This window comes from Balaenoptera musculus, chromosome 10 (genome assembly GCF_009873245.2).
Source record: "Balaenoptera musculus isolate JJ_BM4_2016_0621 chromosome 10, mBalMus1.pri.v3, whole genome shotgun sequence".
NCBI lineage: Eukaryota > Metazoa > Chordata > Mammalia > Artiodactyla > Balaenopteridae > Balaenoptera > Balaenoptera musculus.
The window spans coordinates 6,722,382-6,750,239 of NC_045794.1; the positions used below are offsets into that span (position 1 = coordinate 6,722,382).

The 27,858-nt window shown below is 53.9% G+C and overlaps 1 protein-coding gene across 2 annotated transcripts; it reads left to right on the forward strand.

The window, feature by feature from the left end:
• CLSTN3 (calsyntenin 3) lies at positions 1–27,858 on the forward strand. 2 transcript variants are annotated; one of them, XM_036866553.1, is made up of 18 exons: positions 1–312; positions 2,669–2,791; positions 3,229–3,424; positions 5,015–5,223; positions 5,486–5,635; positions 5,892–6,077; positions 6,653–6,934; positions 7,683–7,795; positions 11,576–11,738; positions 12,496–12,552; positions 13,272–13,429; positions 13,561–13,709; positions 18,947–19,173; positions 19,476–19,646; positions 20,791–20,936; positions 21,174–21,309; positions 26,699–26,901; positions 27,006–27,858. In XM_036866553.1, exons 1-18 carry the CDS (start codon positions 249–251, stop codon positions 27,144–27,146), a joined length of 2,874 nt encoding a protein of 957 aa, XP_036722448.1. In that variant the 5' UTR covers positions 1–248; the 3' UTR covers positions 27,147–27,858. The 2 variants fall into 2 exon arrangements, with proteins under 2 accessions (XP_036722448.1, XP_036722447.1); XM_036866552.1 differs by having other exon boundaries at positions 12–312; positions 2,660–2,791.

Consider the following 27,858-nt stretch of genomic DNA (forward strand, 5'->3'; position numbering starts at 1 on the left):
GCCGGGCTCCAGAGCGAAGGAGAAGAAGCCACTGCCAGTCCCCCACCTCAGCCGCCCAGGTTGGGGGGCTGCTCAGGTCTGCTCTATGGACTAGGGTGGGCGGCAGGCTCCTTTCAGTCTCTGCCCTGCTGCCTGCTCTCGTCCCTCCCCTCCTTGGAGAGCCCCTGCATCCCTCCCCCAAGGGGGAATAAGCGGGTTTGAGGCTCCCGGGGAGAGCGATCGGGGCCCTGCCCTGCCCGCGCCACACCATGCCCCTCCTGCTCTTGCTCCTCCTGCTCGGCTCCCTGCTCCCCTCCAGCTCCTGCAACAAAGGTGAGTGAGGCGGGGGGCGGGGGCACTGAAGGAGGGGTCTCAGGCAGGGCGTGGGGGGGGGGTGTCGGGGTGGGCAGGAGCCCTTAAGGCTCCCTGGCACATGACAGGTGGTTCTTCAGACCATCCCCCTTCCCATCCGTTTTCTCAGACCTGCCCTCTTCTCTTCCCCCTCGCATCCCCCTTCCCACATCCTCCTCTCTGGTCCATCTCTACCCATGTGCTTCTCTTGCTCCCATTTGGTCCCCATTCCCATCCTGGGGTCTCTCTCTCCCCCTCCCCCAATCTCTCCCTCCTGGAGCTATCTCAGGTCTCGGAAGGACTTGCCCCTGAGGGGCGATACACGTCTCTGGGCGGGTCTCCGTTTCCACCGGGGTGTGCCGGGGCTGAGGGGCGATACACGTCTCTGGGCGGGTCTCCGTTTCCACCGGGGTGTGCCGGGGCTGAGGGTGTGTGGTACATCCATCTGGTTCCTCTCCATCCCATCCTGGGGAGAAACTGTTCCCTGCAGCTCAGCAATTCGGAGCACGTATGTTTTGGCGTGTTCCTCTGCATCCATAACCTTCCGTCTGCATACAGCTGGGCTGAGGGTTACCAGAGCTGCCCTCTCTGCAGACAGCAGATAAATTCAGCTGGGTGAGGCCGTCTGAGGGACCAGGAGGGAGGGAGGGGGTGGGGGCCGAGGGCTCAGGTAGGTGGAGATGGGCAGGGAAGGGCAGAGGTGTGGGAGTGCTAAATGAGTGGTGAGAGGGGAAGGGAGAAGGAGAAGGGAGATGAGGTGTGGGAGGAGATGAGAAGGGGGTGGACCAGGGTCAAGGTGGAGGCCAACAAAAAAAAAAAAGAGAGAGAGAGGAATGAAAGGGAAATCAGGAAGAACAGGTGAGGAGAGGGGGAGGGGGCGAGTCCAGGAGGGAAGAGACAGGGAGCCCAGGAGTCAGTGAGAGGAGATGGACACAAGGAGAGAGTCGGGGGCCAAGAGGAAGGCAGCAGAAGGGCAGGGTGGGGCGTGAGCTGTGCGCAGCCCCTCCATCCTCAGCTCAATCTCTGACCTCAGCCGGCTCTGAGCCTCCTGCCACTTCCTCTGCTGCCTTCTGGGCACCATCTTGTGGCTTTCTCCTCCGCCACTAGAGAAGGGGGTTATGGTGGGTCCTCGGCGAGGAAGAGGCCGGCATTCAGATACCAGAAGGCTTTGGGGGTTGTCACTGGAAGAAAGAATGGAAATCAGGATTTCTTGCTCACCATGACATACTGGGGATGAATTTCCTTTTGGAGACTCAGTTTCCCTCTGATGACGTGTCTTCCTCTGCCCAGGTCTCGCTGATGGGCCATCGTGGATGTGCTTTGGGAGCTTAGGCGTTGGCTTGATGGGATTCAATAGAGCAGGCAGTGGAGGTTGGCGTTGGTGAGGGGAAGGGAGCCCCTCACCAGGCTGGTGGGAGATTGGTCCTGGGGAGGAGACGTGATTGAGTTGAGTCTGGTAGCAGATGGGGCGATCTGGAGGCTGAGTGAGTCCCACATCCATCGTGGGTTGGCTGGTGGCTGAAGGGAAGAGGGGTGGGGTAGGCGAGAATTAGGACTCAGCCATGAGTCTGTATAAGAGCGGGGTTCAGGGAGTGTGGGGCTTGGTGGCCTTCTGGGGGACGTAGGACCGTGTTGGTTATGAGTGTGTTCTCTGGGTGTGAGGGTGGGAAGCAAGGAGAGGATCTGTTGTGTTTCTAGGCCAGTTCGATAATCCCTGAGGATGTCGGCTCTGCTGGGCCCAGTTGTTCGGCATTGATTCCTCTGCTCCATCCCTGCCCCTCTCTGTCCTCCTCCCTCTGTCCTATATATTTTCCGTTCTCTCTTTTCTCCTCTTCCCTCTCCTCTGGGAGAATGGCCTTAGGATGGGGCTTGGCCGGGAGAAGAAGGGATCAGGATTGAAATGGGGTGGTGGTGGTGGAGATGATAAACAATCAGGATCTCAGGAAGCTTCTAGTCTGCTTTTCCTGATCTCAACTCTGCCCTTAATCTCTCTCTTCCCTTTTCCAGGGCCTTCTGATGGCCCACCACTGCTCCCTGAAGGCCCAGTGTCCACACTCTAGCTCTTGAAATCCCTAAAGAAAATCTCCACCTTCTGACCAGGTTTCCCAGGGGACATGGCAGTCCCCCTCCCAGCAGGGCAGGCTGTGGCCATGGAAACTGTGTCTCCCGTGACCTCCCACAGACCCTCTGCCTCCTTTCATGGCTGACCTCTTGTCCTCAGTCCTTTCTCCTGCAGGTGCTTCTGCAGGGGCTGGATAGGGTGGCGATGCTGGAGTGTGTTGTCTGGAGGCGGAGGGCCGGCTCACAGGTGCTTGCTCTCCTCTCCCTGGGGGGGCAGCCAACAAGCACAAGCCATGGATCGAGGCGGAATACCAGGGCATCGTCATGGAGAACGACAACACGGTTCTGCTGAACCCACCACTCTTTGCTTTGGACAAGGATGCCCCCCTGCGCTATGCAGGTCAGTGGGGTTGGGGCAGAGGAGGGCGGGTGGGATAGAGAGAAGTGGGCGGGAGGGCAGGGGCAAGGGAGGAGAGGGGAGGTCCTGGGAGGGAGAGCAGTGAGGACATGGGGGAAGAGGGAGAAGTAGACTCCAGGAGGAAACGGGCCACGGCGAAGAACGGTGGTAAAATAAAGGGGGCCAGAGAGGAGGACGTGGGCAGGTGGGGGTCAGCGCAGTCAGATTTTGCCAGATCTCAGACCTGGGGGCTCTGAGAGGTTGCCGCTCGGGGAAGCTGGGGCTGGAGCTGAATGATAATTAATGCTTTTCCATGTGCAAGAGAAGGGACAGGGGTTTGGAAGGAGAGGTGAAGTGGGAGGCTGAGGGGGGTTGGCGAGTACAGGAAGGAGACCCTGGAGGTGGTGCGAGAGCTGCGTCCTTCCCTCCCCCCCGGCCAGGTGAGATCTGTGGCTTCCGGCTCCATGGGTCTGGGGTGCCCTTTGAGGCCGTGATCCTGGACAAGGCGACAGGAGAAGGGTTGATCCGGGCTAAGGAACCCGTAGACTGCGAGGCCCAGAAGGAGCACACCTTCACCATCCAGGCCTACGACTGCGGCGAGGGCCCCGACGGGGCCAACACCAAGAAGTCCCACAAGTGAGGACGCTCCTGCCCCCTGCCCTCTGCTGCAGGCCCCCCCCTCCTCCCAGGCCCCCCACCATCCTCTGTCCTCACCGTCACTGACTATCGACCCCCTCCCCTCTCTGTTCCTGGGGTTTAGGGACGGGGCCTTGTCCTCCAGGAGCCTTCAGCCAAGGGGACAGAAGCATGTGGTAGAACTCAGTGGGATCTAATCTTGGCTCTGCCTCTTATGACCTTGGGCAACTTCTTAGCCTTTCTGGATTTGCTTTTCCTTGCCTGTAAAATGGGGTGATGATGATGCCTACTTCTTCAGGTTACTGTGAAGATGAAAGGAGATGGTTTGTATAAAAAGCAGGCACTGCAGTGCCTGACACTGAAAGGGCTCAGTACACGGAGTCAGGATGCTGAGAGAACGAGGAAGACGATGGTACATTCAGCACACACCCAGATTCCTTCCGACTGTCCAGCCGTCTGCAGTGTGTGCCACACTCACACGCACAACATGCACACGCACAGCAGTGGGTGAGGGTGGGCAGGAAGAAGGCTGGGGCCCAGGGCTCCGACATCTGTTCCCAGCTCACTTCTCCTTTGAGAATGGGAGGAAGATGGGCAGTCAGGACTCCTGGGCCACTACGAGGCACTAGAGATAAATCACTCCTTGTGATGACTCAGTTCCCATTTGGAGACAGGACCCTTGACTCTGGGCCCTGGGTGCCAGGATCTGGGCTGGGGGCAGGGCTCAGCATGAAGGGCTTAGCCCCCTCCCCAACCTCTGCTTGCCCCGCGGGGGCCTGGGCGGGGGAGGGGGCACGGCTGGCTTGCTCACTGCACATGTCAGATGACTTGTGACTCTGGTACAAATACCACTTCCCTGAATATGGTTGCTTTTAATTTGGTTTTTATTCTGCATCTTCCTTGTTTTCTTTAAGAAGGTTTATTTATTTATTTTTTTAATCTTTGGCTGCGTTGGGTCTTCGTTGCTGCTTGCAGGCTTTCTCTAACTGCAGCGAGCGGGGGCTACTCTTCGTTGTGGTGCGCGGGCTTCTCATCGCGGTGGCTTCTCTTGTTGCAGAACATGGGATCTAGGCGCGTGGGCTTCAGTAATTGTGGCTCGCGGGCTCTAGAGCTCAGGCTCAGTAGTTGTGGCGCATGGGCTTAGTTGCTCCGCGGCATGTGGGATCTTCCCGGACCAGGTCTTGAACCCGTGTCCCCTGCATTGGCAGGCGGATTCTTAACCACTGCGCCACCAGGGAAGCCCCTGCATCTTCCTTGATTATCCCATTGTATTTGACTCTCAGGAAGGAACAACCTGCTGGACACAGAATCCTCTGTCTCACGTGGCTGTCCCCAACCTATAGCATACTGTACAGAAGTCATCAAAATCGGCCGCTGGTATCCCCTGGGGTCGTTCCTCACCCCATACGTCAGTCACCCTTTCCCCGGTGGTTCCTGTCCCTGGCTGTGCCTGGTGCCCTGGTTGGGGGGATAAGCGTGCCCACTGCCCCAGGCTCCAGGACCTGCTGGTCCCGCCTGCTCTGCTTCCCTGTCTGGACTCCTACTTGTGGCTGACTCTCCCTCGTCCTCCTCCCGCTCTGGCACCTGCAGGGCCACCGTGCACGTGCGGGTCAATGACGTGAATGAGTTTGCCCCAGTGTTTGTGGAGCGGCTGTACCGCGCGGCCGTGACCGAGGGGAAGCTGTACGACCGCATCCTGCGGGTGGAGGCTATCGACGGCGACTGCTCCCCCCAGTACAGCCAGATCTGCTACTACGAGATCCTCACGCCCAACGCCCCCTTCCTCATCGACAACGACGGTGAGCCCCTGCCACTCCAGCTGCTCAGCCCTGGGTGCCCGCGTCCCTCAGGACATCTCGGGGCTGTGCCCTCCCCTTCTGCCCCTCACATCCTCATTCCTCACCCTCCTTCCCAGATGTGGAGCCTCCTTCCCTAGATTCCTTCCTCCCAGCTTCCCGCTGTCTAATTCACCTGCTGCCCTGTTAGCTCACAAGTCCTCCCTGGCCTCCCCAGACTTTCTCTAGTGCTCCTGACCCTCTCCATCCCCCACCCCCACCCCAGGGAACATTGAGAACACGGAGAAGCTGCAGTACAGTGGCGAGAAGCTCTACAAGTTTACGGTGACGGCTTATGACTGCGGGAAGAAGCGGGCGGTGGATGACGCAGAGGTGGAGATCCAGGTGAAGCCCACCTGTAAACCCAGCTGGCAAGGTGAGGAGCTCCGCTTGGGACCTGTCTTGTAACCCATCTTTCACCTTGGTCTCCCTTTTCATCCCTTCTGACAACCACAGGGGCTAGGCTAGGAGTCAGGGGAGGGATATTTGGGGCAGGCTTGTAGCTGCCTACCCTGGCTGGCTATTTGCGTAGGAGCCCGAGACTGTCCGTGGATGTGGCCAGAGCAGAATGGATAGGAGGGGCTGCCTCACCCATCTCCCTCTGCACTGCCAGCTCCCTCTCACCCCTGCAGGCTGGAACAAAAGGATTGAATATGCACCAGGCGCTGGGAGCTTGGCTTTGTTCCCTGGTATCCGCCTGGAGACCTGCGATGAACCTCTCTGGAACATTCAGGCCACCATAGAGCTGCAGACCAACCATGTGGCCAAGGGCTGTGACCGTGACAACTACTCAGAGAGGGCACTGCGGAAACTCTGTGGTGGGTGTGCCCCCCTTGGCTGCCCGGGCCTGTCCCCTGTGCCCCCTACCCCCAGCCTCTGCCTGAGCCTCCTCTGCCTCTTTCTTAATCATCTGTCTTGGAAATTCCCTGGCGGGCCAGTGGATAGGACTCTGCGCTCACATTGCAGAGGGAGCAGGTTCAATCCCTGATCGGGGAGCTAAGATCCTGCAAGCCGCACGTTATGGCCAAAAACAGAAATAATGAATCTGTCTTACATCTTCCTTTGCCCATCCATAGATGTATATATCCGCCGGCATGTGGTTATCTCTTGTGGTCCAAAGAGCACATAAATATGTGGTTGGCAAAGATGCATAATTGTGGCCCAAGAAAGGCACCAGATACATTATGGGACAATGGCAGGGAGAGATGAAGAGTTGGAGTTGAGGTCACTGGAGAGCTATTCCTAGCCATTCCTTTCTCATCTCTGAAAGGCCAGAAGAGGCGGAGAAAGTAGCTGTAGGAAATCTTTTCTTGTCCCTCTCTCCCTGCCTGCATCCTGTTCCCCATCTGCTGCCTCTCTGCTCTGACACCTGTGCCTTCTGGGGCTCCGGCAGGCGCGGCCCCTGGGGAGGTGGATCTGCTGCCCATGCCCGGCCCCAATGCCAACTGGACGGCGGGCCTCTCGGTGCACTACAGCCAGGACAGCAGCCTTATCTACTGGTTCAACGGCACCCAAGCTGTGCAGGTGCCACTGGGTGGCACCGCTGGGCTGGGCTCCGGGCCCCAGGACAGCCTCAGTGACCATTTTACCCTGTCCTTCTGGATGAAGCACGGTGTAACTCCCAACAAGGGCAAGAAGGAAGAGGAAACCATCGTGTGTAACACTGTCCCAAATGGTGAGCGTTCCTTAGGGCACCCGTCTGAGTGTGGAGAGACTGGCTTCTTGTCCTGCCTCTGTCGCTGTCCAGCCTGTGACTGTGGACGGGTCACTCTTCTCTCTTCATCTGTAAGATAGCAGTGCTAGGTTTCGTATTCCTGTGATTTACTCCCGACATGACAGGCTGAGACCCTACTGCTCTCAGAGTGATGGAACCGCCCACCGCCCTTCTCATCTGCAGTTGCCTGCCTCCACCGTGTAGTAGACTGCCCCCCAAACCTGCTCCCCCTAAAGCCCCCCGTTGCCGTGGAAGAGCCTGAGTAATGCTGTGCCCCATTCTTCCTCTTCCACCACCCCATCCTCCTCCTTTAAGGGCTAGTGGGCTCCAGCCCCCAGGACCCCTCTTCCCTCTACGACAGTAGCACAGCCCTCTTGGGGAGCTCAGCCTTGACCTGCTCTTACATTTCTGCCTCTTCTCGGAGCTCATCTCTCTTGACCTGTAAAGGAGTGTTGCCCATGAAGTTTGTATTAACCAAAGGGCCGGTAAAGATCTGGGTGGGGGCAGGCTGGCCAGTGTCCCCCCTCAGCCAGTCACAGTGACCAAGAGAAGCCCGATGCTGGACTCTGTGTGTGTGTGAGAGAGAGAGAGAGAGAGAGAGAGAACCTGAAGGGATGAAGAGAATTGGGCATCCCCTCCCTCCTGGTGCTTTGAAGCTGTTCTTGCCCACGCTTTGTGTTTGACTTCTGTCCCCATCCTCTGCCCTCAGAGGACGGCTTCTCTCACTACTCGCTGACCGTCCATGGCTGCAGAATTGCCTTCCTCTACTGGCCTCTGCTGGAGAGCGCCCGGCCAGTCAAGTTCCTCTGGAAGCTGGAGCAGGTGAGGCCAGAGCCAGGCTCCTGGGAAAGCTGGGTGGATGTAACTTGCTTTCAGGGGAGGAGGTCCTAGGGCAGGGGTGGGCATTTTCTGGGTTGCCCTGTGTCCCTTCTTTCAATCTCCACTTTCAGTTCCTGACTATTTTTACACCCCTCTGCCCCCCACCCTGGCTCCGTTTTCTTGTTCTCTTTTTCCAAGGCTTGTCTCTTGCAGAAAGCACTCCTGGATTAAAAGGAAGTAGGGAACAAATTACTACAAACACCAAACCCGACCAGCCATCTTTCCCCTCTTGTTTTCTTTCATCTGTTTCTTTTTTTTTTTTTAAATTTATTTATTTATTTATGGCTGTGTTGGGTCTTCGTTTCTGTGCGAGGGCTTTCTCTAGTTGTGGCAAGCGGGGGCCACTCTTCATCGCGGTGCGCAGGCCTCTCACTATCGTGGCCTCTCTTGTTGCGGAGCACAGGCTCCAGACGCGCAGGCTCAGTAATTGTGGCTCACGGGCCCAGTTGCTCCGCGGCATGTGGGATCTTCCCAGACCAGGGCTCGAACCCGTGTCCCCTGCACTGGCAGGCAGATTCTCAACCACTGCGCCACCAGGGAAGCCCTTTCATCTGTTTCTTATCTAGAACCTTACCAGTGCAGATCCCTGACTCTCAAGCAGTTAGCATGTTGTAATTGAGGAAATAAGTAATCTGAGGTACATAGATTAGGTTTGAGTCCCGCTAGGGGAACTTCCTAGCCATGAAATCTTGGTAAATACGTTTACAACTCAGTTTTTTTTTACCTATGAGTTGAGGATAATAAGAATTCTATATCCCAGGGTTGTTGTAGGATTAAATGATGTAATAGACCTTTATAGACTAAAAAGCAGTATATATATGTGTGTGTGTGTTTGTGTATTTATATATCCATGCACATATATATATAGACACACATATATATGTTTATAAATTCTCACTATTTTCATGGTTATGAGGGATAAATAAAAATGGGCAAAAAAGAAAAAAAAAGAAAAGAAAAATCTCTTGAGCCAACAGTTGCAGCCTCTTCTTTATTCATTCTCCAAGCTGACCACAAGGACCGTGGGGATGAATTGTGTTTCCATCTCCTTCTGTTTTTCTCGTAAGCCCCGGTGGAGTGGCTGAGTAAGCAAGTGGCTGAAAAAAGGCAGGAAGTGGAAGAAAGAGAAAGGGGAACGAAAGCCCACAAACTGGATAATTGAGGGCTGTCTACAGAAGCTTCTGCTTTCTGTGGCACTCTTTTTTTATTTTTTAATTTATTTTTTATCTTTTTTAACATCTTTATTGGAGTATAATTGCTTTACAATGGTGTGTTAGTTTCTGCTTTATAACAAAGTGAATCAGCTATACGTATACATATATCCCCATATCTCCTCCCTCCTGCGTCTCCCTCCCACCCTCCCTATCCCACCCCTCTAGGTGGTCACAGAGCACCGAGCTGATCTCCCTGTGCTATGTGACTGCTTCCCACTAGCTGTCTATTTTACATTTGGTAGTGTATATATGTCCATGCCACTCTCTCACTTTGTCCCAGCTTACCCTTTCCCCTCCCCGTGTCCTCAAGTCTCTTCTCTATGGCTGCATCTTTATTCCTGTCCTGTTGTGGCACTCTTTTAAAGAGATATTCTGCCATTTGCTTCTTCTGGATCTTTCCCCCACGTTGCTAATACTGGTAACATTCCTCTTTCTATTTTTCTTTAATTTACCCTTATTTATTCTAAAAAGATTTAGTAAATACCAATTCCCTGCCATTCTGCTAGGTTCTGGGGATACAATGGGGTCTAAGATGGAACAAAATCTCTGACTTCATGGAGCTTACATTTTAGTTGGGGAGATAGATTTTTAAAAAGTAAGCAGACATATACACGTGATAAATTGTGATAAATGCTGTGAAAGAAGAAGCAAGGGACTGAGGTAGAGAATAGGAGGCAAGGAGAAGGGAACTCACTTTAGATTGGATGTTCAGGGAAGGCCTGATGGAAGTGAAATGTAAGCTCATCCTGAAGGATGAGACAGAGCTGTGAGGAGAGAGAGTTCCAGGCAGAGGGAAGAGCAGATGCAAAGGCCCTGAGGCAGGAAAGGGATCAGCAGGTTGCAAGCATGGAGAGAGGACCAGGGAGTTAGAGCACAGTGGACGAGGGCAGAGACTGGGTTTGAGGTTGGAGAGCTGGATAGTGATCAGATGTATGGTGGACTTTGTTGGTTGGGGTCATTTGGATTTTGTCCTATGAGAAGTCTTTTGAAGGGTTTACAGCAGGGACGTGACCTGATCAGATTTACATTGTAAGAAGATCCCTTTGTATATGTATATGTATAACTGATTCACTTTGCTGTACACCTGAAACTAACACAACATTGTAAATCAACTACACTCCAATTAAAAAAAAAATCTTAAACTTTGAAGGTGCTGCTCCACCAAATTTGGGATGTATTTCTCAAATTAACTATAAATTTTTGGGACTTCCCTGGTGGCATGGTGGTTAAGAATCCGCCTGCCAATGCAGGGGACATGGGTTCGATCCCCGGTCTGGGAAGATCCCACATGCCACAGAGCAATTAAGCCCGTGTGCCACAACTACTGAGTCCGCGAGCTGCAACTATTGAAGCCCATGCGCCTAGAGCCAGTGCTCTGCAACAAGAGAAGCCACCGCAATAAGCCCGCGCACTGCAACAAAGAGTAGCCCCCGCTCGCCACAACTAGAGAAAGCCCGCACGCAGCAACAAAGACCCAACGCAGCCAAAAAAAAAAATTTTTTTTTGTTGCAAAAATAGGAAGGATTTTTCTAATTTTGCTTCAGATAAGATTTGGTTACAAGTAATTTATTTAATTTGCAATTAGCTATGATTTTTCAACAATTGTCATTTATATTTGGGAACATTTGTGAAGTGAGGAGAATCCAATCTTTTCAAATGTAATGAGTTGTTCATGAATGCTAAGTTTGACAACATTAAATTCAGTCGGGATTTAAAGATTAAAAAAAAAAAAAGAAGATCCCTTTGGCAACTATGGGAGGAAGGTATCGGAGACACCTAAGAGTGTAAGTGCTCAGACGAGACTGTTGTAACAGAGGAGACTGGGGATTTGAATGATTGGGTGGCAATGGAGATGGAGAAAACGGCACAGAAACCCACAGCTTTTATTTATTTATTTATTTATTTTAATTTTTATTTATTTATTTTTGGCTGTGTTGGGTCTTCGTTTCTGTGCGAGGGCTTTCTCTAGTTGTGGCAAGCGGGGGCCACTCTTCATCGCTGTGCGCGGGCCTCTCACTATCGCAGCCTCTCTTGTTGCGGAGCACAGGCTCCAGACGCACAGGCTCAGTAGCTGTGGCTCACGGGCCTAGTTGCTCCGCGGCATGTGGGATCTTCCCAGGCCAGGGCTCGAACCCATGTCCCCTGCATTAGCAGGCAGATTCTCAACCACTGCGCCACCAGGGAAGCCCCTCACAGCTTTTGGTTCTGTTTGGACTCGGGATGGACAGCACCTGCTGACGGACCGTGTCCTACTCCTCTTAGGAATGTTGATGCTTTTTAAAGGTTTACCTGCAGAGTGGAATTTTAGGTACAAGGTTGGAGCCTGATAGATTCCGGGAAAGGATATTATTCCTTGAGCTGGGTGGGCAGCAATTCACTAGTAGGACCTGTTGATAGGACAGGGTCTATGAGGGACTGTCCCCTGCCTCCCAGGAGGTGGGGCAGTGCCTTGCGTTCATTCCCTGGGGATGATGTGACTGACAGGTTCCTGCCCTTCCCCACCCCCCAGGTCTGCGACGATGAGTGGCACCACTATGCTTTGAACCTCGAGTTCCCCACGGTCACACTCTATGCTGATGGCATCTCTTTCGACCCTGCCCTCATCCACGACAATGGTCTCATCCACCCGCCCCGAAGGGAGCCTGCGCTCATGATTGGGGCCTGCTGGACTGGTAAGGCCCGCTGAGCTTCTGCGCGGAGGCGCTAATGGTTGGGGCCTCCCGTGGCTGATGGAGGAGGAAGGGCAGCCTGACCTCGTGAGCTCTTAGCCCTGCAGTTGGGCAGGGAGGCTGGGAAAGGTCTCCTGGGGAGGAGACCACAGCCCCTCAGGTCTCCTTCCTGTTGGACCGGTCATCACCTCCGACTCGGGGGAATTTCCTGCTCGGGCACCACCAGCACCTTTCTTTCTGTAACTTCAGTCACTTCCCGCTTCGTTCCATCCCAGTGATGATGATTCCACAGCCCGTTCCCCTGCTGGAGGACGGTAACCCTGCAGAGGGTCAGCAACCTTCTAGCTTTTAAGCTGTTTCTTTCATCTTTTCCTTCTGGGAGGGTGTGTGTGTGTGTGTGTGTGTGTGTGTGTGTGTGTGTGTGTGGTGTGTTTGTGTGTGTGTGGTGTATTTGCATATGTGGTGTGTGTATGTATGTGGTGTATGTGGTTTGTGTGTATAGTGTATCTATGTATGTGTGTGTGTGTGTGTGTGTGTGTGTGTGTGTTGTACCAGAGCCCTTGTGTTTCCTCAGCAGCATATTTGGCGTTTGTTTATAACAGAGGCCTGAGATAATCTCAGACATGACAAAAGAAGGGTTGGGATTCAGCAGAGAGGTTCAAGTCCTACACGGGCAGGGGCAACGCCTGGAAGACCTCCCCGTCCTCTCTGTCAATCTGGCCACACATCCCTGAGCTCACTGGCACTTTTTCTCCCCCAGAGGAGAAGAACAAAGAGAAGGAAAAGGGAGGCGACAACAGTACGGACGCCACAGCAGGTACTTGCGTGTGAGATCTGGAGGCCGGAGAGCTAGCATCTCAGCTTAGGGGCTCCGGCTCCCGTGTCCGCGCGGTCCTACCCGGCCTCACCGTTCACCGCCTCGCCCACCACCAGGGGGCAGAGCCTCCGAGCACCGCAGCCAGGCGGACTCGCCCGGGAGAGGGCGGCCAGATGGAGCCGGGCTGGGCGCCGGTGTCCTTTCCTGCCCACGGAGTGAAGTCGAGGGTCCTCGTGCTGGCTTTCCGCGTGGCAGAGCGCAGAGCGCAGGGGGCAGGAGGCAGCCACGTGGCCGGGAGAGCTGGGCATCCCTGAAGCTCACGCGCATCCTTCCCGGTGCTCCCCGCATGCACCGTGAAGACCCCCTCGCGCACTCTCCTCGTTTTCTGCCTTGAGTCTCCTCTTTCCTCCCTTTGGTCCTGCTTTCCTTCTCTTTTTGCCTCTGCCGGGAGCTTTTCTCATTTCTGTGGCTTCTATTTTTCGCCCTCCGTCTCCGCCCACCCCCAGTTTTATTCTGTCTTCTCGCTCTGCCTTGTCCCATCTTCCCTTGGCCTCCCTTGCCGCTCATCAATCTTTTCTTCTTTTAGCTTCCACCTGGCTCCTTCCCGTCTTCTTTCTCCAGCCTGCTGCGCTTTCTCTCAGCCCCCTCTCCTTGTGCCTCCCCCTGTACTCCCCCTCGCCTCCTCTCACCTCTGGTCCGCCCCTGTGTTCCTGCCCTAGGAGACCCCTTGCCGATCCACCACTACTTCCACGGCTACCTGGCCGGTTTCAGCGTGCGCTCAGGTCGCCTGGAGAGCCGTGAGGTCATCGAGTGCCTCTATGCATGTCGGGAGGGGCTGGACTATAGGGATTTCGAGAGCCTGGGCAAAGGCATGAAGGTATCGCCCCTTCCTCTGGCCCCCTCCCTCCAGGCATGCCCCCTGACCCCGCCCTTCCCCACCCCCACCTCTGCTCCCTTCCTCTCCCGCCTCTGGTCGTGCTCTCAGCCCTGTCTGTGTCTGGGGCCCAGGTCCACGTGAACCCCTCGCAGTCCCTGCTCACCCTGGAGGGGGATGATGTGGAGACCTTCAACCATGCCCTGCAGCATGTGGCTTACATGAACACTCTGCGCTTTGCCACGCCCGGCGTCAGGCCCCTGCGCCTCACCACTGCCGTCAAGTGAGTGCTGGGTGGGCGGGCAAGTCACAGAACAGAGCCAGTGTCAGAACTCCGTGGCCTTAAGCACCGCCGACGGCTAGGTGCACCTCCCTCGTTTTAGGGATGAAAAACTGACCTGCCCAATTGACACAGCAATGCTGGAAGAAGAGCCTGGACCAGACTCAGATTTTCCAGTAAAGGGTTCATGACTCTTCCCACTGAAGCACACCTCCAGGATTTGGGGGCTTTAATCTCTGTGTCTCTGTGCTGATATGTAAAGTGGGACAGAAGAGGGTACTGGATTGGGAGCCAGGAGACCTGACACTAATTCTGACTCGGTACTAATTCTCTGGATGACCTTGGGCAAAGACCTCTAGTTGCTTGATTCATCAAGCTCTTGCAAGATCAAACAGGATGATCTAAGTCTGGTGATTGGCAGCCTATGGCCCCAGGATCAAATCTGGCCTGCTGCTCATTTGCATATTGGTTATGGAAATGAGCTGCTTTCACCCTATGATGGCAGGGCTGAGTAGTTGGGACAGAGACTGGTACAAAAAGTCGAAAATATTTACTGTCTGGCCCTTCATAGAAAAAGTTTGCTGACTTTTGAGTTCTAAGTGAAGAATTCTGAATTCTTTAAATGAAAAATTGTGTATTACTTCAAGGTTTAAGTATATTAGGTATTTAAAAGTACAGATTGATTGAGAGGTCATGAAAGCATAAGAGTTATGGACACAGAGTCTTTTACTTACTAACTTTTTAAAAATAAATTTATTTATTTAATTTATTTATTTTTGGCTGCATTGGGTCTTCGTTGCCGCGCGCGGGCTTTCTCTAGCTGTGGCGAGCGGGGGCTACTCTTTGTTGCGGTGCGCGGGCTTCTCATTGCAGTGGCTTCTCTTGTTGCGGAGCACGGGCTCTAGGCACGTGGGATTCAGTAGTTGCGGCACGCGGGCTCAGTAGATGTAGCTCGCGGGCTCTAGAGCACAGGCTCAGTAGTTGTGGCACACGGGCTTAGTTGTTCCGCGGCATGTGGGATCTTCCCAGACCAGGGCTCGAACCCATGTCCCCTGCATTGGCAGGCGGATTCTTAACCACTCCGACACCAGGGAAACCCCTTACTAGCTTTTTAGCACTGAGAAAATGACATAGAACAGGGATAACAATAGAATCTAACTCATGGAAATGTTGTGAGGGTAAGTGATAGAATCCAGATCAAATGCCCAGCAAAGTGCCTGTTCTGTCAACACTGGCTATTGTTATACAAAGGCATTTTCACCCCGTATTATGTTTATGGGGCAGTTTTTAGGAGCTACTGCCATCCAGTGGGTGGATCACATAATGTAGGGGTCAGGATTCCTGTGTTCCCTTCTCCCCTGCTCTGCCTCAGTTTCTCTAAAAGCTATCTGAAGGGAAACATCTCTGACTTGTCCCTATCCTGGCATGGGTGGGTTTGGAGAGGAGAGGGCTCTGAGCCCTGGACGGTGACCGGGCATGATCGTCAGGCCTCCCAGAGCTTCGGAAGGCAGGGGCAGGGCTTTGGGGAATTGGGCTGCTGGTCCATGGTGTGGTCCTGGTGGGGAGCTGAAGGCCACGGCAGATGAGGTCACGTGGGTGCAGATCTGCGCTGAGGATGCGCCCCACCGTGTTCTCGTCAGAACTCTAGCTGTTAGAGGGCTCTCACTCAGCTACGAAGGTATGAAGGGCTTCATCCCTCAGGGGGACCAAGGAATGGCCTCATCCCCTTCGTAGGCTCAGGAGCCACGTCAGAGGGAGTGCTCTGTCTTCTGGCTTAGGGTGGCACTCTGCATGGGGCAACCCCACCAGGGGGGAGTTGACACCCTCTTTGTTGACTGGCTTATCTGAATTCCTCCAACCTCTTTCCTGCCCAGGGAAGAGGCTTATCCAAGGACTGGGAACCTGACGTTGGTCCTTCAGTAGGGGGAAGGGGCCTTTTTCCTTTATGAGGTTAAGAAGGAGAGAAGTCTTATTTCTCCATTTTAGGGCTACCATGTAGTTAGTGCTACCCTAACACTTCCTTGAGGTTGAAGGAGAAAATATAGAGGTGTGTGTGTGTGTGTGTGTGTGTGTGTGTGTGTGTGTGTGTGAGAAACAGGGAGAGACAGATACCCAGCGGCACCTTCCTTCCTGTGATGCATATCCTTGCCCTGGTCCATGTGGCTTCCCTAGCTTCCAGTGTTCAGTGCTTGGACCTCTGTCCATTTAAAGCCAGATTTATGCAGCTATTCAGTCAATGCAGGTTTCCCCTAAGGTTTTTTTTTTTTTTTTTTTAAATCTCTTGGATTCTTGGAAAGCTCATCTGGCTACCACATCTTTTTCTCTAGCTTTGTTCTCTTTCTCTAGCTCTTGAATTTCTTCCTGCTTGTGGTAACCTCTATCTAGAAGTTCTGCCAGCACCTCAGATAAACGAGCTAAAGCTTAATAATGAACTTCGATGCCTGAACTAGCCCCTCCCCCTGAATTCTCTGCTCCTGTAATGGTGTCTCTGTCCTTGCAGTTACCCCGGCTTGCAGCTTCTGAATCGCCTTTGATTCCTCCGTCTTTATCCTCCACACCCCATCGGTTACCAGGTCACCTAGATCCCGCTCTGCGCCCATGTCTGGCATCTGTCTCCTCTTCTTCCATGTCTGCTGTTATGACTCCAGCAGCTCTCATTACCTCTCATCTGGCCTATTGCTCTAGCCTCCTAACTAGTGGACTATCTCTAGTATTCTAACTTCAGTTCAGTTTCTACCCAGAGGCTAGGTTAGTGATCTGAAGTGAGAATGTCTATCCTCACACTTCCCTGCTGAAGAAGACGTCCATGGTTCCCTCCTGCCCACTGCACAAAAATTGCACTCAAAGCCCATGACCGTCTGGCCCAGCGTTTCCTGCCTCATGTTCCTCTACTCCCCTTCGTGTGTTCCTCACCATCCGCTCTAGGGTCAACGTTCTGCCCTCCTCCAAAGGCTAGCTCACTTGCTACTTCTCTTCATTATTCCTACCCTCCCTTGCCAAATGCCCCACTCCCATCCTAGCCAGAAACAACCTCTCCCACTCTGAACTCTCGTGGGTTTGTGTTTGTTCCATTCATGTGCTGGTGACCATGTTGGCTCTTGTTTTAAGGTTTGCGTGCCAATTCTAATCTCTTGACCAGTTCATTAGTGTCCTTCGGGTCTGGACCAGCCCCCTAGAACCTTTTGGGTCCCCTTTGGATCACCCATCACAGTGGGAGTGTCTGTTGGAGTCTGTGCTTCCAGAGTTAGCTGGGGTTGTTTTCCAAGAGGCTTTGATCCAGGTCTCGCTGGACGACTGTGCAGACTGTCTCAGGCCCTGCTCCTTATGGCACAGGAACTCAGCAAACTGTGGGTTTGGTACTTTCAGGGGCTCTGCGTTCATGGTATCCGCTGAGGTTACACCTTCTCCCTCTGGCTACAGTAGTCAAGTGGGCCTGCTCGGTAATACGAGTGATAGTCCTCTCAACAAAATCATTTCTGTTAGCCCAGGTGTATGGACCACAGGCCCTGCTCTGGAATTACCACCTCCGCTGTGAAGACTGCTTGTTCAAGGGGCACTTCCTTTTTTTCTGGCCCTGCTGTGCACCTTGCAGGATCTTAGTTCCTTGACCAGGGATTGAACCTGGGTCCAGGGCAGTGAAAGCGCCACGTCCTAACCACTGGACCACCAGGGACTTCCAAGGGGGCACTTGTTTACAAATAAATTTGACTAATGCAAACCCACATGGTGGCTGTGGTTCAGTGGAAGAATCGTGGACTTGGAATGAGAAGAATGGGTTCAAGCCTGGCCTGGGGCACATATTTCTTATGTGGCCAAGATGCTTGACCCGAGAGCTTTGGTTTCTTATCCCTATTGCAACAGCAGCCAAAGAAGGTTAAATGAAAGAATGTGGACGAAATGCTTCACAAAGCAGCAAGCACTCTGAGAATTATTGATTGGCTGGAGGCAATCCTGGGAGCGTGTTCCCGAGCGGCTGTCCTATTGTTGGTCTGGGCTGGCTCAATCCTCTAGGGAGGGTTTGTCTGGTACCAGGATCAGTGAGGCTTCATGGGATGGTGGGTGCAGGTCCAAGATGGTCAGATTAGCTCACCTACTGAAATGTGTTTCTCTGATACTGGACAGGATGAATTGAAGACACTCCAAGCAGGAGGACATCTTTTTTTTTTTTTAATTCACGTATAGTTGGTTTACAGTGTTGTTGTAATTTCTGCTGTACAGCATGATTCAGTTATACATATATATATATGTTCTTTTTTAATATTCTTTTCCATTATGATTTATCATGGGACATTGAATATAGTTCCCTGTGCTATACAGTAGGACCTTGTTGTTTATCCATTCAATGTATAAAAGCTTACATCTGCTAACCCCAGCCTCCCACTCCATCCCTCCCCCAACCCCCTCCCCCTTGGCAACCACCAGTCTGTGCTCTATGTCCGTGATTCTGTTTCTGTTTCATAGATAGGTTCGTGTCGTATTTTAGATTCCACATATAAGTGATATCATATGGTATTTGTCTTTCTCTTTCTGACTTATTTCACTTAGTAGGATAATCTCTGGTTGCATCCATGTTGCTGCAAATGGCATTATTTTGTTCTTTTTGATGGCTGAGTAATATTCCATTGTATATGTGTACCACATCTTCTTTATCCATTCATCTGTCAATGGACAGTTAGGTTGTTTCCATGTCTTGGCTATTGTGAATAGTGCTGCTATGAGCATAGGGATGTATGTGTCTTTTTGAATTATAGTTTTGAGGGCATCCTTTGATATGTTCCCCACCCCCACCCCACTTTTGTTGTTGAATATTTTTTGACATGTATCTACCAGATATTGTACTGAACACACTTTTTTTTTTTTTTTTTTTAACATCTTGGGTGAAGAACTATGTATGTATACATATTTCTGTAAGTTCAGTTTGTAAAATACTGTTTGATAGATGTCCCATGGTCTTGGGGTAGGGCATTGGTGATGTCATCATCCCCATAGGTCAGGGTTGCCTGACCTTCTGCCCCTGACCCTTCCCTGCAGTGGTATCCTCCCTGGAAAGGGTATCTCCCCCTCCAGCTTTGCTATGGGGGTGATGGTCGTGCAGAGACACTATCCCCCTTTCCTCCCCTTTCCCTCCCTGACACAGGGTGCTCTCTGTAGAGGTGGAGGCCCAGAGTGGTGGTCAGAATATAGATTATAAGGGGGGGGTGATGGGGTCACAGGCTGCCTCTCTCCCTCTTCTCATATAGGTGCTTCAGCGAAGAATCCTGTGTCTCCATCCCCGAAGTGGAGGGCTACGTGGTGGTGCTCCAGCCTGACGCCCCTCAGATCCTGCTGAGTGGCACTGCTCATTTTGCCCTCCCAGCTGTGGACTTCGAGGGACCCGAGGGTGTCCCTTTGTTCCCTGATCTTCAAATCACTTGCTCCATTTCTCACCAGGTGGAGGCCAAAAAGGATGAGAGTTGGCAGGGCACAGGTAAGGATGACCTCAAGGAGTGATAGTGTCCAGAGAAGGGGTCCGTGTCTGGAACCAGAGTGAAGGAAAAAATCTGGGGCTGGACATGAGAGCGACGTCATCCCTTATTCACTTTTCTAGAACCCCTGACTGTTAGGAACGAGAGCCAGTGGGAGACCCCCGGGTGGCAGAAGGTTGGTGGGTAGTGGCGTTTTTGACGATGATGCTGGCAGCTCTCAGGGGGTGACCCCGGAAGGGGAGGAAGCGTGGCCATGAGGTGGGCCCTTCAGCTCTGACCCAGATCCTGACTGCCTCCTGTCCAGTGACAGACACACGCATGTCGGATGAGATCGTGCACAACCTGGATGGCTGTGAGATTTCTCTGGTGGGGGATGACCTGGACCCCGAGCGGGAAAGCCTGCTCTTAGACATGGCGTCCTTGCAGCAGCGAGGCTTGGAGCTCACCAACACGTCTGCCTACCTCACCATTGCCGGTCAGTGGGGCCCAAGAACCTGTCCTCTTTCCTTGGGTGTGCCCCTCCCCATGGTCAAGTCTCTGGGAAACTCAGAGGGTCCTCCTTCCAGGCTCAGGGGTGTGGCCAAGTGCCCCCTTGCACCTTCCCTGCCTGGAATGTCCTCTGGCTTCCAGATTGTCCCTAGAGGTGGCGGCTGGGGTTTAGGCTCCTGGTGGTTCTTTCCCAGCTTCACTCTCCAGCCCAGCTCACCTCCACTTTGGTCTCCACTCTTCTTTGGCTCAGTCTCTGCGTAGCTTTCTTTTTTTTTAAATTTATTTAATTATTTTTGGCTGCATTGGGTCTTCGTTGTTGCTGTGTGCAGGCTTTCTCTAGTTGTGGCGAGTGGGGGCTACTCTTCGTTGCGGTGCGCGGGCTTCTCATTGTGGTGGCTTCTCTTGTTGTGGAGCATGGACTCTAGGCGCGCGGGCTTCAGTAGTTGTGGCACACAGGCTCAGTAGTTGTGGCTCACGGGCTTAGTTGCTCCGCGGCACGTGGGATCTTCCCGGACCAGGGCTCGAACCCGTGTCCCCTGCATTGGCAGGTGGATTCTTAACCACTGTGCCAGCAGGGAGGTCCTCTGAGTAGCTTTCTAATCCTCTAGCCATTTGGTACTCGCCCTCTTCTCTGTCTTGCGTCTCACTATTCTCATGGACACAGCATAGCTTTAAGTCAAGTGCTCATCTCTTAACGTCTGGTGGTAATGATTTTTTGGTAGCTTCCCAGGGAAGCGTCCTCCTCTCTGAAGGACCCTCCATCAGGGAGAATAGGAGAAGAAGAGGCGGTCAGTTCCTTCCTGTTTCCGTTCCCTTCCAGAGCCTCACTGAGAACTTCTGTGTTATCCTCTCTCCGTTTCCCCCTGCTGCCACCTCCCCCTGTCCTGCAGGGTGTTCCTATTTCCTTCTCTCCATCCCTCCTCCCAGCTCTCAGAGGAGGGCGGAGGCAGAGATGGAGCCTCGATTACTCTATCCCAGTCAGTCGGAGCTGGTGGGGAGGCAGGGGAGCGTCTCTCCGTCTGAGAACTCGGGTCGCACCCCTGCTGAGGGGTGGCAGCTGGTGGGAGTCTGGGAGAGAGACTGCAGGCCTCTTCGCTGGCTCCTGCCCTGAGCTGCCTCCTGGTCGCCAGGGGTGGAGGGCATCACTGTGTATGAAGAGATCCTGAGGCTGGCTCGTTACCGGCTGCGACGCGGGGCTGCCCTCTATGCCAGGAAGTTCCGGCTTTCCTGCTCAGAAATGAATGGGCGTTACTCCAGCAATGAATTCGTCGTGGAGGTACCCAGGAGTCCCCTTCCTTCCACAGCCAACCCCGCTGGCGAGGAACGGGGGTGGGGTGGACTGAACCCGCTGGTGCGTGGGGATGGAAATTGCAGCCAGGGGACGCCTGGCCCCGGCGGTGGGTGGAGAAGAACGGGAAGCTGGGGGGCAGTGGGGGAAGAGCTGGGACCTCGGGGTGGGTGGAGGAGGGGCGGGGAGAAGCGAGCGTGCCCACTGAGCCCACCCTCGCCCCAGGTCAGCGTCCTGCACAGCGTGAACCGGGTCACTCACCCCAGCCACATGCTCAGCTCTCAGCAGTTCCTGCACCGAGGTCACCAGCCCCCGCCTGAGATGGCTGGACACAGTCTGGCCAGCTCCCACCGGAACTCCAGTACGTAAGGCTGCGTGGGTCCAGCCGGGCGGGTGGGTGGAGGGAGTGTGTGGGCACGAGCATCCTTCCCTCCACCACTGGGCCTTGGGGGCGGGGTGGGGGGAGGAAGGGGGTGGAGCCATGGATTCTGGTCCCTGTGGAACTTGACTGAGTTGACAGCTGTGATCCAATCCCTTTATCCCCCAGATCGTTCACTTTGCCTAGTGGAGAGTACGAGCCTTGGGTCATCACAGGGGTACTCATGCCTGGGGTCGTGGTCAGTGTGAGTTTAGCCTTTGTTGTTCCTGCTGCCCTCCCCAACAATATCAAGTTAGCCCTGGACCTAGGGATCCTCAATAGTGAAGCTATCAAGTATGTATTAAGCACCCACTGTGTACTAGCACTGTTCACAATACAATTAAGAATACAAAATTTATAGGATAGATACAGTTCCTATCCTCAAGGAGAAAGTTGGTGCTATTGCATGTGTAATTATGTGCTATCTATAAAGTCATAAGACTGTTTCTAAAACAAAATATGCAAACACTCCACGTATTACATCCAGCTGGAGCACTGCCCTTCAAAGCAATCTCATTCCCTGGCCATGATTGTTTACTAGTGATGCAATTTTTAATTCACAATTTAAGAGTTACTTAATTATAGAAAAACTAGAAACTATAAGTATAAAGAAGAAAAGTCAGCCATAATTCCACCACAATTGACCATTGTTAATATGGTGTTATTATGTGCCAGCTTTTGTCTGTGCCTGTTTTTTTTTTTCTTTTAACAAACTTGGGATCAAACTATTTTGTAACCTAATATTTACACCTAATATTATAAAATGAGTCTTCTCCCACATTGTTAAAGACTGCAATGATTCTGATGTTGCTGGAAGTGATTTTTGGAATCCCTTTTTAGAATTGCTTTCAAAGTCAATTTATGAGATGCATTTATTTTTGTTCCTTTTGGGACACACCTTGCTTTTGGCCCAGTTCAGTATTACCCAACTTCAGCATCCACTTTTGTCAGAGTTGGCTCTGAATAGCATTCTGTGTTTGTAAACATAAAACCAACTCTCAAAGGGCAGAGATTTGTCACTTTTTAAAAAAGTCAAAAGGCATATCGCAGGCTCTGAAGGCAGTTCCCTAAAGAGTTCCAAAAATGCCTTCTTGGAAGGTCATGGTCACTGAACCCTACCCTGAAAGGACAGCTCACACATCAACCATGTAATCGGAAGAATAATGAACACATCGGTGTTCCAGGCACCCTGCCTGTGGGCTTTATACCTATTAACCCAGTGAATCATTACAGACAACAGATGGAATAGGTACTAGAATTATCCCCTCTAAAGGCAAGGAAATGGAGGCCCAGAGAGGTTAAGTACCTTATCCAAGGTCACACAGCTAAAACATGGTGGAGCCAGGATTCGAATCCAGGCAGCAGGATTCCAGAGCCCGTGCTCTAACCATCACTCTCTATACCCTGTCCATTTATGTTTGATGCTTTAAAAAAAAAGTCTCGTTACTTTATAGTTGCACCTAATTTGGGGGAGCTCCTTAGGGCTTCCCAGTATGTCTTTGACCGAGGCTACCTCCCTGGTACCCCCGGAATTCAGTCTGTTTTCCTCTCCTTGGTCAGTGGCCACCACTGCACTGTCTCTTGTGTTTCCTTTTCCCTGGGACTGGCTCCCTTCATCCTTGCTCTCTCTGAAAACAACTGCAGATGCCTTTTTAAGTGTTCTTCCTGTGATTCCTACAGCAAAGCAGATGGAAGTAGGTGTGAGGAGGGAGTATAAGGCGTAACCAAGTTGCAAAGGTTCTAGGAAGCTTCACACAATCTTTAGAGATGTGTGAGTGAACTAAACCTGTTTTTGTTAAATAAACTTTGGGGGCCATAACTCCCTAACTCTTCCTCCAGTTCTTTCCTTGGGAATCATCCCACTCAGCCTCTTTGGGGTTGGATACTAGGTTCTGCCACTCAGATTAGGCTCAAGGTGCGTCCAGGTTGGCATTGCTGCTGGGCTCGGTAAGACTCTCATCCTTGTTTTCTCTGCTTGCTCTGAGATCCCAGCTGAGAGGGGCAGCCTGCTTTTGCCTTTTTCCCTGATTTTGGCCTGAGTAGGATACGGAGTTCATAGTTCACCTGAGGGCCTTGGTGATTGACATCTCCTGAGCTTATCAGGAGATCCATTTCATCAAACCTGTTCTATGTGCCCTTCCTGACTCTTCAAGGTGTTCTCTCCCTTTCCCCTCCCTCCCAGCCCCAAGAGTGGAGTTACAGGATTGTGGTTTTGCAATTTCAGATTACTCTGACCATGCAAAAGAGTAAGAGATAGAATTCCCTCCAACGAGACAGGGGCTCCATTTCTCTGAAGCTCCTAAGTGCCCGAGGAAAGAGAGATCAGTGTGAACCAGGACAGTCAGCCAGGGAAGGTCCGGTGGTGCATTCAGACCTTGAGCTTGGACCTTGAAGGGTAGAAGCGTAGATGGACGTGAGGGAGAATGAGAGTTTGAGAACTGAGGGTGGGTGGGTGGTATGGGGGAGTTGTGTTTAGGGAGAATGAGGCTGTCTGACAAGGGTAAGATGAGCGATGAAGACAACATTTATCCAGTCTTCCCAAACGTTGATGCATGTCACAATCGCCTGGGGAGCAGTAAAAACGCTTGGTGCCTAGGCCATACCCAAACCAGTTCAATCAGAAGGTCTGAGGTCGGGAGCCAGGCATCAGGGGTTTTTAAAGATCCGCAGGTGATTCCAATGTGCAGCGAAGTTTGGAACCTTTTCCTGGTTTGTTACCTACATGTATCTGAGACTTTGCGGAAAGACCTACAGTGCAATAGGATACAAATGGAAAATGAAATTGGAAGTGAGGAGGAAAGGACAATGAGGAAAGAAGATGATGAAGCCAAGGAATAAGTCAGTTCATAAAATACCTGCCGTGAGATGCTGCGACGTTGCTAGAATGGCCAGAATTTGGACTCTGAGCTTCCTTGTAGCTGAAGCAGAAGGAAAGCTGAGCAGTTAGGAAAGTCCTATGATGGGACCAACCAGTGCTTCAGGAGAAGCCCGGGGACCCAGAGCAGACGGACGTTTCTCTCTAGGCTCTTCAGAAAGGGGGCTCCATGTGGGGCTGTGGACAGGGCTTCGACCCTGTCTCACAGTCACACGGAACCAGGAGTTTCACACGGGCCACTGGCTAAAACTAAAACACCCCTTCGTGTTGTCCTTGGAGGTCATTCAAGGCCAGAATCAACTGCTTGGGTCTAATGTAGAAAGAAAGGTTGATGGTACTTCCTAAACTCTTGATTTTTGTCTGTAGCTAATTTAAAGATTCTCCCATCTCCCTGGCCTCCTGGCTGATTAGAAACTAATTAACCATACTTGTCTGCCTGCAGATAGAGGGTCTGCATTTTGTCTTTCTTGTGGTCATTTCTTATTCCTGGCAGTCAACTTGTCACTTCCTTCACCAGGCCAGGGGCTCAGAGGAACAAATGCATTTGATTAAGGCACAAAACAGAAGCTTTGGTTTGTCGTCATCGTGCCCCTAGAGCAAGTTCACCTGCTATGGCCTCCACTCTGGGGAGGGGTTTCTACTCCTTCTAGAGCCTGGGCTTAGCCACAGGGGCATTCTGCTGGTGGGGTCACTGCCCTCGGATCTTGCCCACCGACACGGAGACCCGGGAGGGGCTGTTGCCTGCAGAGGAGCAGAAAGGGCAACTCTGCCTCCCCCGTCTCCTCCCCCATCCCCAGGCAGTTGAGAAATTCTCACCCAGGCCTGTCTCTCCCCGGAGCCGGTGCCCGGGAGCCCACCTGGCCTGCTCAGCAGAGTCAGGTCTCGTTGGGCCCAGGTGGGCTATGGGTCGGTCAGGCTGGGGCCCGGCCTGGCAGAGTGCCGTCATGGCGGCCTCAGGGAGGTGTGAGGCTAGTGTGGCTGCTCAGGGGCTGCTCCCACACCTGGCTGGCTCTGGAGCGCGTGGCAGCGTGTGTGTGCTGCCGGAGGATGGGTGTGCCACAGGGGTGGGGAGCTCCTGTGCTGTGTGCTTCCCTGCGCTCTGCTCTGTCTTGCAACATGTGAGTCTCAGAGGCTGCGGGTAAATTCGTGTGCGTGTGTGCGTGTGTGTGTGTGAGATGCATGCATTAATAGTCCCTCAGTAGCGGGACTGCCCAGGGTCCCGTGAGGCTGTGGGCCTCACGCAGCCTCTGTGGTCAGTGAGCTGCTGTGCCTACACGGCAGGCAGGGGTGCGCACCCACGTGCCGTGCAGTGGCCCAGCTGCCCCTGGGGGCCCTGTGTGTGTGTGTGTGTGTGTGTGTGTGTACAGGAGGTGGGCAAGGCTGTGCTCAAGGCTGTTGGCTCTGTGGCCCTCAGGGCCCAGGTCTGTGGCGTTTACACCTTCCTGCAGGGGGTCTCCTGGTCTGCCCAGCTGGCGGGGAGCTGGGTGGCCCTGCACGTGTGGCTCTCCTGTGCCTTGGTGGAGACCCTCCGGCGCGTCCCTTCGATGCTGCCGTGCGAGCAGGTCTCCAGATGGCTGGTGTGGGCAGTTGTGCAGGCCGGCAGAGGCCCGGCGCGGGTGCGGGGCACGGGGAGCCCGGTCCAGCTGGGCGCCCACACGCTCTTCCCGGGCGCGTACCTGCACCTGCACGTCTGCTTTGCTGCCATCAGCTCTAAGGTCCGAGTGAGGGTCCACGCGCCCTTCTGCGTCTCACTGCCCTTCAGAGTCCACGACCCCCTGAGCCCGGGCTTCCAAGTGAGGCTGCAGGCCCAGAGGCTTGACAGGGCCGAGGGGGAGGTGGGTGTACCCCGAGGGGAGCAGAGGCCCCAGGGGTCCAGGAGGCTCGATCCCACAGGGAGATGGGAGGCGTCACTGAGTGGGGTGAGCTCTGTCCAGGTGGGTGCGTGAAGGGGCTGCTCTCTGTCCCCTGGACCTGTCCCCAGCTTGGGTGCCAGGCCACGCTTGGACCTTGCTCCTCCTCTTACGATGCAGGAGACCATTCTCTCCTCTTGCACTGTCAAGCCTGTGTGGCCGCCTCTCTCCTTTCCCCGCTGGGCTCTGGGCACCTCCTTCCTGGACTACGTGGTCCCTGGGGAAGGCACAGGCAGAAGGACCTGGCAGGGTCCAGGCCTTGCCCTCTGTGCGCTGAGAACAGGGCTGCCCGGGGCATCGTTGGGCTGGGAGCCCTTCTCCTCTGCCGCCCTTGCCTCCTTTGCAGATCTCCCTCCCTCGGGCTCTCTGCCCCTCCCGTCTCTGCCCTTCCCCGGGCGGAGCTCTACTTTTCCTCCGGCTTCTGCGGGGCAGACCCCTCTTCTGGGCCATCACGGACCCTGCCTTCTGCTCGGGGACCCCCTCTGCCCAGGCCCCCGACTCTCCCCCCGAGCGGAGTCGGCTCAGGTGCGCCTGGCTCTCCCCGCAGTGGTCCCGAGCGCGGCGACCCTCATCATCGTGGTGTGCGTGGGCTTCCTGGTGCTCATGGTGGTCCTGGGCCTCGTGCGCATCCACTCGCTGCACCGCCGCGTCTCGGGGGCCGGCGGGACCCCGGGGGCCTCCAGTGACCCCAAGGATCCCGACCTCTTCTGGGATGACTCAGCTCTCACCATTATCGTGAACCCCATGGAGGTGAGCGGGGGGGAGGGGGGGTGTCGGCAGAGTCGGGGCGCAGCTGGGGCGCGCTCCCAGCATGCGGACTCCCGCTGAGCTCCGCCTCTCCCTGCCTTCCCCAGTCCTACCAGAGCCGGCAGGCCTCCATGGCGGGCGCTGCGGGCAGCCAGCAGGAGGACGAGGACAGCAGCGACTCCGAGGCAGCCGACTCGCCCAGCAGCGACGAGAGACGCATCATCGAGACCCCCCCTCACCGCTACTAAGGCCTCCACCCCTCCCCAGACAGAGAGAGGATTCCTCCCTGGTGAGACTGACACCCCCCCACCGAAGAGAGGAGGACATGCTGAGAGAAGAGACACCCAGAGGGAGCAGCTCTTGGAAGAGTCATCCTTTAATCTCAGAACCCCGTGGCCCTACGGAGCCCACCCCCTCCCCCTGTCCCCCAGCCCACCCCCCTCCGAGCCTCTGGGCTCCTCCTCCCCCGGGGTGGGAGACTTTGGCTGGCGGCCGGCCCCTTCGCTCACCCCGTCTGTCTCTCCCCATGCCGGCCACGCGCTGTATGGGTTGTAGGGGGGACTGAAGGAAACCCTGTACCCTGTCCACGGAGCCCCCCACCAGACCCCCAGCCGGGCCTTCCCTGCTTCTCTTATGAGCCCGCCTCTCTCCATTTCCTTCTGGGGATCCCTGCTTCTCCTCCCGGCCCCCTTCCCTCCTCTCCTTGCCTGAGGTCCTACAGCCCCTGCCCTTCCTACAGGACCCGGCTGTGGCTGGGTTGTAGGGGCCCCGGGTGTATTATATATAATGTATATTTTTTCATGTCGTCGTGAGCGCAGCCCCTGTGTTCCGTGTGCAGCTCACAGCCTCGTGTGCGTGTGGCATCGTCACGTCTTGGGGTTAGGGTAGGGATGGGTGTGCTGAGGAAGGGGACACACCCTAGGGTTTTCAAATAAAACAACCAGAAAAAAGCTCGGTGAG